The sequence below is a fragment of the Dasypus novemcinctus genome, chromosome 8 (genome assembly GCF_030445035.2).
Source record: "Dasypus novemcinctus isolate mDasNov1 chromosome 8, mDasNov1.1.hap2, whole genome shotgun sequence".
In the NCBI taxonomy this organism is placed as follows: Eukaryota; Metazoa; Chordata; class Mammalia; order Cingulata; family Dasypodidae; genus Dasypus; species Dasypus novemcinctus.
Window position 1 is genome coordinate 123,816,077 of NC_080680.1, and position 13,418 is coordinate 123,829,494.

At 48.4% G+C, this 13,418-nt stretch overlaps 1 protein-coding gene across 1 annotated transcript in view; it reads left to right on the forward strand.

Moving 5' to 3' along the window:
• TRIM14 (tripartite motif containing 14) overlaps positions 1-10,226 on the forward strand; it is a 50,390-nt gene extending 40,164 nt beyond the window's left edge. Inside the window, exons 5-6 of the mRNA XM_004470368.5 lie at positions 580-666; positions 5,624-10,226. Of these exons, the coding sequence (XP_004470425.2) occupies positions 580-666; positions 5,624-6,159 (623 nt within the window). The 3' untranslated portion in view covers positions 6,160-10,226. The remainder of the gene's footprint in view (positions 1-579; positions 667-5,623) is intronic.
• The last annotated feature ends 3,192 nt before the right edge of the window (positions 10,227-13,418 follow it).

Consider the following 13,418-nt stretch of genomic DNA (forward strand, 5'->3'; position numbering starts at 1 on the left):
AAAATGCTGGACCAGTTTTATAAATGGGTAAGGGGTATTTTTTGGAGAAATTGTGAGATGCTTGGAAGAAAAGACCTACAGTGCTTTGAAGAGACTGTTGATAGCAATATGGATGCTAAAGAAACTTTTTATGATGATTTAGAAGTAAATTGTTTTGTAAGTTTCAGAGGTCTATAGCCGACAGGACTTTGCCCCAAGACAAACTATTTCTTTAAATGGATTGTGATATGATTTAGTACTTGCATTGTTACTGATTTAAGGGTTTTTCGAATATTTTAATGCCTTTTTGGAATTCAGAGGGTGGAGTGTAGCAGTTTGATATGGTTATGAATTCAAAAAATAGATATTGGATGATGTTTGTGATTTGGTCTGTACCTGGGCATGACTGGGCCACATCGTTAGAGCGTTCTCCTGTTTTTTCCCATTGCTGCCATTAAGTAGAATCACATGTACCTAGATTTGCATGTGATTCTTGGGGAGAGACTATGCATATCTCCAGTTTTTAAATGTTTCTAGTCTGTTTAATAATGTGGTGCTGCTTGCATGAGTGCCAGGTACTCATCTCACAACTCTTTGCAGATGTGAACTGTCACCTCGCTGGCCCCTCCAGCTCCAAGGCCTTGTGGAAAACCAGCCTCTCGCCAGAGAGATCACTCTTCTTAAAATGTGAGAGCTTGGGGTGGGGTGAGGGGGCGTGGTGGTGGGGTGTGTGTGTAAATGGAGGTTCATTTTTACTGTTGAGATCGACTTTCGTAAGCTTTTATTATTAGTTTTTTTATTACACAAGTAATACATGTTCATTGTAGAGAACAAAGAAAAGCAAAAAGAAAATCACTCACAAGTCCTCTCTCCATTGATAACTGCTATTATTCTTTATCCTTCTAGCTTTCTTTGGCACATATATATATATATATATATATGTTTTTACACAAACATGGTGTCCTACCCGACATACTGTTTTGTAATCTCTGCTTTCATTTAATGACCTTTGTTTGGTCCTTTAAAAAATTATACAGGCAGTGCATGCTACTTGTAAGAAAATTACAAACTTGAGATACACAAAAAGGAAGAAATTACCCCTTCCAGAGAGAAGTGTTGCTAATATTTTGGCATATATTCTTTCAGATATTTTAAAGAAGATATGTATACAGAATTTCTAAAACATTTCATGTTACAGACATTATTCTGTAATTTTTAAAGTATAGCTTGAACAACTTCCTAATTCAGTACATTTAAATATTATTGTTATTCTTGAAGGATTCACAAGTATTCCATTGAACAGATGTGTCATCGTTAATCAGTCTGGTAACAGTGGATGCTTAAGCCAGTTTACATTTTCCTACCTATAAAAAAGGGCTGCAAGAAACATTTTTTCTTGTACATATTTGCTGAATTAATGAATGAGTAAATGAATACATCTTAGCTCATTTTCTGATGATTTTTTTGGGAGTAATTTCTCAAAATGGAGTTACTGGGTACAAACACTTTTTTCTTTTTTTAAAAATTTATTTATTCATCCCCCACCCCATTGTTGGAGCTTGCTGTCTGCTCACTATCTCCATTCGGTGTGTCTCTCTATGTCTGCTTGTCTTCTCTTTAGGAGGCAATGGAAACCAAACCTAGGACCTCCCATGTGGGAAAGAGGTGCTTAATTGCTTGAGGCACCTCACCTCCCTGCTTTGTTGTCTCTCTCATTGTCTTTCCTCTTTGTGTCTCCTTGTTGCGTCATCTTACTGCATCAGCTCAATGTGCCTGCCCATCGCACCAGCTTACTGTCTTCCTCATCTTCTCTGGGAGACACCAGAAACTGGGACCTCCCATGTGGTAGGCAGGAGCCCAATCACTTGAGCCACATCCACTTCCCCACATACACTTTTTAAAGTAACTTTAACTGAAATACAAAATACAGAATGAAAAGTGTACAACGCAAAAGTGTGTAGCTCAACAGTTTTTAAAAAGTGAACATACTCTGTAACCTCCTACAGAAGGCCCCCCAAACACCCTCTTACTCACTGTCCCCCAGAGTGCCCACTCTCCCCACTTTGAGCACAATAGTTTTTCCTGTTTATGAACTCTGTATACGTGGATCATTCCCAGTGCACTCTTCTGTGTCTTGCTTCTTTCACTCAACACATATTTGTTAGATTTATCTGTATCACTGCACGTAGCAGGAGTTTGTTCATTTTCATTGCAAGGTAGCATTCCATTGTATGAGTAGCTCACCTCATTTATACTACTGATGGCCACTTAGATTGTTGCAGTTTGGCGATACTGAGAATAATGTTGCCCTTTTGATGCACTTATGTCTGCATTTCTGGTAGGTATTTACTCAGGAGTGCTTCTGTTTCACATTGCTCTAGATGTCCTAGACAGTGCCTTAAGGCAAGAAGAAATGAAAGCTATAAGGCATGGAAAGAGAAAAAGAATATGATTATTATTCATAGATGACATGCTTATTTACAGAAAATCCAAAATAATCTATAGGGAAATTAGAATGATTATATGAATTTAGGACAATTGCTGGATATAATGGCAGTATGCAAAAATCAATTATACTTATATATGCAATAAACAAATAGAAAATAAAATCTTAATAATATATTATTTTCAGGAAGATTTAAAAAGAAAACTAGGGATAAATCTAACAAAGTATGTGCAGAACCTCTCAACTGAAAACTCTAAAACTGAGAGAAATTAAAGAAGGCTTAAAAAATGGACAGAGATCCATGCTCCTGGATTAAAACACTCACTGTACTAGTCTCCTATTGCTGTTGTAACAAATTAGCACAAACCTGGTGGTTCAAACAATGCAAATTTATTCTCTTATAGTGCCCTAGACTGGAAGTCCGCATGGGTTTCTCTGGGCTAAAATCAAGGTGTCAGCAGGGCTGGGTTCCTTCCTGGAGACCCTAATGGCGAATCCAGTTCTTGTGCTTTGCTGGCTTCAGAGGCACCCACCATTCCCTGGCTCGTGGCCCCTCCTTCACCTCCTAGGCGGGCAGCTCTCCACCTCTCTGGCCGTTATTCCGCAGTCGTGCCTCTCCCTGGCTCTGCTCAGCTGCCTCCCTCTTCAGCTTTTGAGGATTCTTGTGAGACCATAGGTCACCTGAATAATCTAACATGAGCTCACTATCTGAAGGCCAGCTATGAGCGAACTCCATTCCCTTTGCCACTTAACCCAACAGTCACAGGGTCCAGGGAGTACGACATGGGCACCTCTGGGGGCCATTAGTCACTGACCACACTCATTATTGTAAAATGTCAGTTCTCCTAACTGGTCTAGAGAGTCCATTGTAATCTTACTCAGAATCCCTGAAGATTTTTTTTTTTGGAAAGTGACAAGCTGATTCTAAAATGTAAACTGAAATAAAAGGACTGAAGAAGAACAACAGAATAGACACTTTAGAAATATATCCATAGATCTGGTCTCGTGATTTATGGCAAGAATGGCATGAAAGTGCCATGGGGAAAGAATAATCTTTTCAATAAATGATCCTGGGTCAGATGCATATCCATATGGAAAAATATTAATCTGGATGCCCACCTCACACCGTACACAAAAATCAATTCCAAGTGCTTTGGAGGCTATGATATGAAAGGTGAAACAACAGAGCTCCTGGAATATAATGTAGGAGAACCACGATCTTGGGGCAGACAGAATTTTTTTAAAAAACAGGATACAAAAGCATTAACCATTTTAAAAAAATGATAAATTGGACTTCAATAAAATTAAGAACTCCTGTTCATTAAAAGTCACGAGAGTGAAAAAGCAAAACCTCAGAGTGGCAGGAGAATGTGCAGAAATAGACATTTGATAAATGATGCATATCAAAAATCTAAGAATTTTATAAATCCCTCCATAAAAGCAGGCACCTAATTTAAAAGATTTGAACATGCACTTCACAAAGATATATAAATGGCCAATAAAGATCTTTGGCAACATTAGTCAAGAGGGAAATGCAAGGTAGAACCTCAATGGTAGATGCAAAATTCCTAAAACTGTACAACACAAAAAGTAAAACCTAATAAAACCTGTGGACTTAATAATGATAGGTCAGTATTGATTCATCGATTGTAAAAAATGTTCCACACTAATGCAAGATGTTAATGATAGGGGAAGCTGTGAGTAGGGGTATGCAGAAACTCTCTGCTCAATTTTCTATAAACTTAAAACTACTCAAACAAAGTCTATTAAATTTTTTAAAAGCCAGTGTGGGGGAGTGGCTGTAGCTCAGTGGCTGAGCGCCTGCTTCCCATGTAGAAGGTCCTGGGTTCAATCCCCAGTACCTTCTAAAAAAGAAAAAAAAAAAGCCAATGTTAAAAAAAGCCCTCCAATGTGGAGGCATTCTCGGGACTTGGAGTTGTCCTGGGTGGTGCCCCAGGGACAATTGCCGGATGTTGTATGTCCTCCCATGGCCCACTGGATGGAACGAGGGAAAGTGTGGGCTGTGGTGTGGACCACAGGACATGGGGTGCAGCGATGCCCGGAGATGTACTCACCAGACGCAATGGATGTGACATGATGATGGGGGAGAGTGTTACTGTGGGGGCAGTGGTGGGGTGGGGGTGGTGGGGGCGAATGGGGACCTCATTTTTTTTTTTAATGTAATATCTTTTTAAAAAATGAATAAATTGAGTAGAATTTGGGGGGGAAAAAAAGCCCTCCATGAGACAGCACTGTACATCCACCAGAATGACTAAAATTTCAAAAACATAACTCCAAGGGTGGACAGGTATGCAGATAGCAGGAATTTCCCTTGCATTGGTGGTTTAAGGAATTTCCCTTACCGTCTGGAAACTGCTTGGCAGGGTCTACTAAAGCTGAACATCCACGTACTCTATGGTCCAGATTTTTTTTTTAAATGTGTGTCTATATACGCAGTACAATACGAAGAGCACTGCTGATGGGAGTTTAAATCACTAGCCCCTTTCTGGAGGACAATTTGGCAACATTTATCCAAGGCCTTGAAACAGTCATACCTATTGACCCAATAAGTCCTCTTTTAGGAAAATATCCTAAAGAAATAACCAGAGAGATTCATAAAGGTGTACTCATTCTAGTATTTTCAAAAGCTTTTTTTTTTTAAAGACCTAAATATTCAGCAAACAGGGAATGGGTAAAATTATAGTGCATGGATACATCAAAATCTTCCTGTGGCCATTAAAATGCTCTGGTAAAAGAATATTATTTGATGTGGTAATTGTTCATAACACATCAATAAATTTAAAAAGATTAATCAAAAGCATGTATATATGACACCAATCGTGAGAAAAACTCCAAAGCCACAAGTAGAGGGGGAAAAAAAGATGGGAAGGACGTACACCCACGTTTGAATTATGATAGGATTATTTTTAAATTAAGCTTTTGGAAATTGGCAATAAATTCCCATGGTATAAAGTTTAAACGGAATACAGGCCGTCCAGGTGAGTTCTCTATTTCGGCTGTCCTCCAGCCCCCACCTCGCCTCCGGGGACAGCTAGAGTTAAAGGGGACTGGCTTTCCTTCTCCTTTGGCCAGGTGTATCTTTGCTGTCTATTTGTGCGCATGCGCGGAGCCGCGGGGGGGCGGTGCCGTGTTAGCCCCGCCCGTCTGACGCGGCCCGGTGTCCCCGCCCCTCCGCAGACGCGCGCACGCCCACGCTGGAGCCGGACACCATGCACGCGCGCCTGCGCCTGTCGGCCGACCGCCTGACGGTGCGCTGCGGCCTGCTGGGCCGCCTGGGCCCGGCGCCCGCGCTGCGCTTCGACGAGCTGTGGCAGGTGCTGGGCCGCGACGGCTTCGCCGCGGGCCGCCACTACTGGGAGGTGGACGTGCAGGAGGCGGGCGCCGGCTGGTGGGTGGGCGCGGCCTACGCCTCCCTGCGGCGCCGCGGGGCCTCGGCCGCCGCCCGCCTGGGCTGCAACCGCCAGTCCTGGTGCCTCAAGCGCTACGACCTGGAGTACTGGGCCTTCCACGACGGCCAGCGCAGCCGCCTGCGGCCCCGCCGCGACCCCGACCGGCTCGGCGTCTTTCTCGACTACGAGGCGGGCGTCCTGGCCTTCTACGACGTGGCGGGCGGCATGCAGCACCTGCACACCTTCCGCGCGGCCTTCCAGGAGCCGCTCTTCCCGGCCCTGCGCCTCTGGGAAGGGGCCATCCACATCCCGCGGCTGCCCTAGCAGCCAGGACCGCAGCGGGACCCGCGCCGCCGTCCGCAGCCGCCTCTGGGCTCGCCTGGCCCCGACGTGCCTGCCCCACCGCCTCCTCGACCCCTGGGAGCCAGCGCCCCCAGGACCGGGCGCACTGAGGGCCTCAGCAGGTCCTCTCCCGGGCTGTTTCTGTGCTGTCCTGATATTAGTCCAGGTCCCTGAAGGTGACACAACCAGGGGACACCTGAATGCCCCGCGCACGAGCACATACTATCCTCAACCTTGTTGGATTTTTTTTCTTGCCTTTTACACTTTTCTTTGAACAATTTTTGTATTCTGCTTTTTCACTAACATGAGCCTTATTTCATGTTACTAAATCTGATATTTTAATTTTTTTAGACAAGTAGGCTTACAGAAATATGTATAAAATAGAAAATACCGAGTTCCATATACCACCCTATTATTGATACCTTGTGTTAGTGCGGTACATCTGTACATTCATGAAAGAACGTTTCTGTAATTCTATTATCTATAGTTCATCATTTACCATAGGGTTCACTGTGTTACGCAGTCCTATTTTATCTTTTTTTTATTCTAGTAACATACGACCTAAAATTTCCCCGTTTAACCACATTCACATATATAATTCAGGGCTGTTAATTACATTCACAATGTCGTACTGCTATAACCACCATCCACTTCCAAAACTTTATAACCCATCCCGATTGAAATAATGTGCAGTGTAAGCATTAACTCCCCATTCCCTACCTCCAGCCCAGCTCCTGGTAACCTATATTCTAGATTCTAACTCTATGAGTTAATTTATCCTAATGATTTCATATCAGTGAAATCACACAGTGTCTGTAATTTTGTGTCTGGCCTATTTCACTTACCATGATGTCTTCAAGGTTCATCGATGTTGTCACAGGAAATCAGCTTCATTCCATTTGGATGCTGACTATTCCATTGTGTGTATGTACCACATTTTATCCATTTATTGGTGGCTGGACAATTGGGTTGTCTCCATCTTTGGGCAATTGTGGATAATGCCACTATGAACATCGGTGTGCAAATATCTTTTTGATTTTCTGCTTTCAATTATTTTGGGATACCTACTATGACATATTCCATACTTAGCTTTCTGAGGAATTGCTAAACTGTCTTCCACAGCAACGGTAGCAGTTTATATTCCCACCAGTAATGAATAAGTGTTTTTATTCCTCTACATTTTCTCCAACACTTGTAATTTTCTGGGGTTTTTTTCCCCCCAATAGTAGTCATTCTGATGAATGTGAAATGGTATCTTGTGGTTTTAATTTGTATTTCCCTAATTGCTAATGATGTTGAGCATCTTTTCATGTGTTTTTTGGCCATTCGTACATCCTCTTTGGAGAAATGTCTATTAAAGTCTTTGGCCCATTTTTATATAATCTGTTGTTATATAGTCTGGATATTAAACCCTTATCAGATAGGTAGTTTCCAAATATTTTCTCCCATTGAGTAGGTTGTCTTTCTTTCATGACATAGTCCTTTAAGACACAAAAGTTTAAATTTTGATGACGTCCCATTTCCCTATTTTTTCTTCTGTTGCTTGTGCTTCAGGTGTGAAGGCTAAGAAAACATTGCCCAACCCAAGGTCCTGAAGATGCTTCCCTCTCTTTCCTTCAGCCTCTTAACTTTCTCCCTCATGCAACACCTAAAACCGTGCCTGGCACATAGTAGGTACACAATGAATATGTGTGAATAACTGAAAACAGCACCACTGTCCCCAGCCTTGACTCTTCTGTCCCTTAATGTCCCTTGGATCTGCCGTCTCCTCTCGGCTCTATTTGAGCTTGTCCATGTCACCTCCTTCAGAGCAACTGCAAGTGCCTCTTAACACCCTCTGGCTTGAGCCCCCCCAGCCCCACCCAACCAGAGTGATCTGCCTGAAATCTCACTCCACCTCCCAGAACCATCAAGGGGCTCCCCAAGGATTCCAGGGAAAGCATAAGCATTTGCCTCAGTATGCCAGGCTTTTCTAGTCTGCCCCCCCAACTGTCTAGCCTCGTCTGGCTCCTGCTGCCTCTTCTCAGGCTTCTCCTATCAGAACTGTGTCTCACAGTCCCACCCCGCTGCCCTCCCCTCACATCTCACATACGCACATTCATCCATGAAAACTGACTCTCCTTTCTTGTCCCGGTCTTTCACAGGCTTAAATACCCCCAGGAAGTCCCCAAGCCACAAGGATCTCCCAGGCTATCAGAGCCACAAATCCAGGACCTAGCAAGCTTTCTCAGATTGCCAGCTTTCTAAGGGTGCCTGTGTCCTGTACCCTCCCAGGCAGTGAGTGGATGGCCGGCAGCTGGCTGTCACGGAGCACCCAGCCTGACAGCCCTGTGCATTCGTGTAGTCGAAGCTCCTGGAAGACAGCTGCTCAAAGCCATGCAGGGTGATTTAGGGCTAGGCCAGGGCTGGAGCCAGGATCTGTGCCCCAGTCTCCCCACCCGCCAGGCAAACATCTGACCTGCCCCTCGTTCCAGCCCTGGGGCCCGGCGTTCCATCAGGGAGGATTTACTGCTTATTCATTTCCCAGCGGATGGTGGGAAGAAGTCAGCAGGTGACCGTTGCTAAGAAACAGGCACTTTTCCCAACCTGCTTGGGACACACAGAAGAGCTGAGTGGGTTGGGGCAGCCCCAGGCGTCCCTTGCTTCCCAGATGCCTTGGATCCAGAGGTGCTGAGGTTTTCCAGACAGCGCTGTGTTCCTGAAAAAAGGGACAGAACTAGAAAGGGCAAAGCAGCAGGCCTCGCGGGAGGCGGCACCCCTCCCGCAGGGTCAGCGGGGCCGTTCCGGATCCCCTGGTGGGTTGTGAAGCCACACTGTTAAAGCACGTGGTGTGGGAGGAGCCAGCGGTGGGGCGAGGAAGGTGCCAGGCTGATGCCCCGTCATGAGCTGGTCCGCACCCTATAAAACTGCCAACTTCGGAGTTTCTAACCTAAAAATGGCCCTTTCATACGGGTCAGCCTAATATAAATTAGAGTACCACCCAGAAGGAACCTCAAAAATGCCTCTGGTTCACACCAGATAATCTAAAACTGGCTGGAGAGCTGGCCAGGCACAGCTGCAGGGATCCCGAGAGCAGGGAAGTTAACCACTGGGACTGGCCCAGAGCTGAATCGGGACACGGTGGAAGATGTCGGGATTCCAGAGACAGACCCCACGTCTGCCCGTCCCCGAAGACCAAGCCCCGTTCCCGGCCCCCCGCCACGGCGCGCAGGCAGAGCAGCGTTTCCTGCTGGGCCGGGCCCTGTTGCGATGTTTTGCCCATCCGCTCACTCCATCCTCGTCAGCCCTAGGAGCTGGGGGTCCACGCAGGGGCGCGAGGGGCTAAGCACGCACCGCTGGGTGGAGGCGGGGTCTGAGCTCACGTCTGCCCAGGGAACCCAGCCGGCTCCGGCCGCTGTCCCTGAGTCCCCATGAGCCCCTGCTGCCACAGACTCAGCAGCCTGGCCACTGCACTTGGCTCTCCCTGCCACCTGCCGTAGCCGGGCTCAGGGATGAGGCCCCACTCCCGGGGGGGCTTGGCCTTGAGAGTTTGGGAGTCACAGAGGAGAGACAAAGCTGGACAGTAAAGGCCAAAGCCAGTTACCAAATGCCTACCCTGTGCCAAGGTCTGTGCCAGCCAGAAACCTGCAGTTTGGGTCCACAAGCAATTGTGTGAGCTCAGGCTAGCCACTTATTCCTTCTCGGAGCGTCACCTGTACAATGGCCCTGACAGCCAACGTGGTGACCCCTGAGTGAGCCAGAGGTTAGAAAATTGCCCATTTATTAGCATCACCAAGAGTTTGCATTGTGTCCTGTCAAAGTGCTGAGACAACGATGTCAGCATCTGCCGTTTAGCAGAGGCGGGTGCCTCCCGGAACATTCCAGCACAGGACTGAAGCTTGCCGGGGGGCCCACGACTCTAAGGGGCCATCACTGACCACTTACCTTATTCTCTTTCAGATGTGAATTTGTGGAAATTCCTTTACTGGTATGGGAAGTTACAGACATTCCTCAATGACAGCAATTTTGTAATAAATGATTTAATAAAATATGAATACTGTCCCTTTTAACCATGTTCTTTGTGCTTTAAGTACTGCCCCTGGGGTTGGATGGTGCCGTGCTCATCCCACAGCCCTCCACAAATTTCTTGCCAAGTACTCTGCTGGTCCCTCCCTGATTATCACCAGTGATGGGGAACTCACTACTGCTGGAGCAGTAGTGCCTTATGTGGAAACAAACCCTCCTCCCAGCTGTTCCTATCCTTTTTTTTTTTTTTTTTTTATTCCCTCCTCCCCACTTCATTGTTTTGCACTCGCTGTTGGCTGTGTCTGCTCATCTTGTTCTTAGGAGGCACTGGGAACCAAACATGGGACCTCCTATGCGGGAGAGTGGTACTCAATCACTCCTGCTTTGTTGTCTCTCTGTTTCCTCCTTGTTCTCTTGTTGCGTCCGCTCACTGCACCAGCCCATTGCACCAGCTCACTGTTTTGCTTGTCTCCTCCAGGAGTTACTGGGAAACGAACCTGGGACCTTCCATGTGGTAGGCAGGAGTTAAATCGCTTGAGCCACATCCACTTCCCTGTTCCTATCCTCTTAAAATAGTATTACGTAGGGGAGTGGTTGTGGCTCAAGCAGTTGAGCGCCTGCTTCCCACATGGGAGGTCCTGGGTTCAGCTCCCAGTGCCTCCTAAAAACAAATTTAAAAAACAAATAAGCAAAACAGATGGAAAAAAAAATTCAGGGAAGCAGCTGTGGCTCCATGGTTGAGCACCAGCTTCCCACACATGAGGTCCTGAGTCAGTCCCTGGCCCCAATACCCGCTCACCAAAAAAAAAAGTATCGTGTAGCTTTTGGCAGCTTGTAACCAGCCTTTAGCAATACTGCAGCCATGTGTGGTCACATACTAATTTTTAGGGATTTCAGGGACCCCCTTTCCCTATTTTATCATCTCTTCTGTTCCTTCATTTCCACTCTGTCAGTGCGCAGGACAGAGCATGGTCAGCTGGTGGAGGCTCAGCGAGCAGAGGGCCTGGGAGGCAGGAGTCCTCCTGCGACGAGGGGCAGGCTCGGGGTAGTAAGTGGCGGAGCAGGGGGCCCGGGCCCAGCCCACTGTGCCCTGCTCAGAAGCCTTCCTAGGGGCCGGTTTTCAGCCCCCCTCATGAGCTCCAACCTTCCAGACCTTTCTCCCCATGTGGCCACCCCTGCCAAAGCATCACTTGCCAGTCCTTGGGCACTGGGGCCCTTCCCAAGCCTGTGGTCCCACATCACTCGATCCGGTCACCTCTCCACCTGCACAGCTGCACCAAAATGCCATCTCCCCCAGGAGGCCCTCTCGGGTCAAAGTCCCTCCACCCCCCCACCCCCCACCCCCGTCTTGGCTCCCACGACTCCTGGGCACATCTTGGCAATGTGCACACGTGTGGCAGTGATGTGAGGGTGCCCGGCAGGGCCTGCCTGCTGTGGCCCAGCAGGTGCTTAGGGATTCTTCTAGCCCTAGGTGTGCCCAGACACAAACCCCTCGGCCCTGAGCAGCCTGCAGGGGCCCGAGGCCGCCGCCTAGCTTACACACGGACCACAGGCACCTGGCACTTGCCCCACGGGGGCTGACGGGAAGTGTGTTCTAGACCAACGGCCTCCAGCACGGCTCTCCCCAGCACATTACGTAGCCTTCCTTACGGAAGGTCATGAGCCCTGTGACCTCAAGGCTCTTCCAACTCCAAGCCTCCCTGATCTTCCCGGGGAGGGGGTAGGGGCGGCCAGCGGGGGTGTGCGCAGCAGCCTGGGCCTGAGGACTCCCGTCCACCGGTCCACCTGTCCACCCAGGCCTGGAGGCAACTGCCTGCTCCCCGGGACGGCTCCGCTGCTGGCAACCACCCTGCGCTTTCTCAGCTGGAGCCAGGCCCTGCCCCGCGCCCCTCCCGACCCACATCCTGTTTGAGGCCCAGAACACAGGCCCCTAATCCTGCGCCAGGGCTTCTTGCCAGGGCTCCTTGTGAGGACGCCGCACATCTCTCTCCAACGTCACTTTCTCCACTGCTGCAGGACAAAGGGCATGGTCTCACAAAATTCAGATTCTTTACTCTTCAGATCTACTTACAGGGAGAAATGAGGGGCCGGCACACCCGCCGGAAGCGGCTCCTCCCCGCCTCAGCGCCGAGCACGCTGATGCTCTGACTCTTACAGGTGAGCACCGCCCAGGGTCCCCACCTGCCCCCATGCACACGCACAAGTTCCGGAATTGTTCTGAGATCCACAGAAGAGGGAGGGCCCGTACACACAGGTAAACAAATTCCAAAAGGCTCATTCTATACACGTGAAAAGAGCCACAGATATGCACTTTGAAACAAGAGGAGCTAGAGGGAACAAGGTCAGATCATATGAGCAGAGATTCCGGCATAAACTTGAAGAGAGGTATTCATCTCAGTACTGGATCAAAAGAACAAAGCGGGGCATGGCGTGGAGTCTCCAGACAAGGAAGTAGGGCAGGGAGAGTCCCTCTCCTTAGCTGGAACTTTCATAATAGACAACGTAGCATCTGGCTGACTGCAGAGGGGCCGATTTCAGCCTGACCACCAGATATGAAATTGCAAACCTCAAGTTCGCACTCCCCACCCCTTCCACTGCTCTGCCTTCTCCCCACGCACAGACGCTGCGAGGTACTCAGCAGGTCAGGGCTGAGGTGTACCCACCCCACGTGAATGGAGGCTCCCTGGGGACAGGGGTTTGGGCTGGTCCCTGCTGTTTCCCAGTGTCAAAGCAGTGCCTGGCAGGTCCCAGGAGCCCTGAAGAAGAGATGAACGCCACTTCCCTCTTCGCTCCCGTTTCTCTGCCCACACGACGCTGTGACTGATCCCTTCTCTACCTCCAAGTGCCTGCTGTATACAGTGCTGGCCCAGCCCACAGGGAGATGAGGACAGCAGAGAAGTGAAGGAAGAGTAGCTGGAGGTCTGTAAGGATTGAGATTTGGGGCCTCGGGTATGGCTCCTGGAGAAGTGAGAACAAAGGCTTACAGGAGAGGACCTGCAGACCAGACGCAGGTGGTGTGTGCGCCCGCATAAAGCTGGATGACGTGATGATTATTTGCTTTCGAGCGTGGCTCTCTCCCTGGGCCGGCCGACTTGAAGAAGAAATTGCCATATTTGCTGTTTCCCTGAATCAGGCATGCCCAGGGCCCAGCAATGTCTGCCGCTGGGGAGGGGGCAGTGGGTGACAGCCAAGTCTCTGGAGACCACCAGCCCACCCCACCTCACCCGGATGTGCCC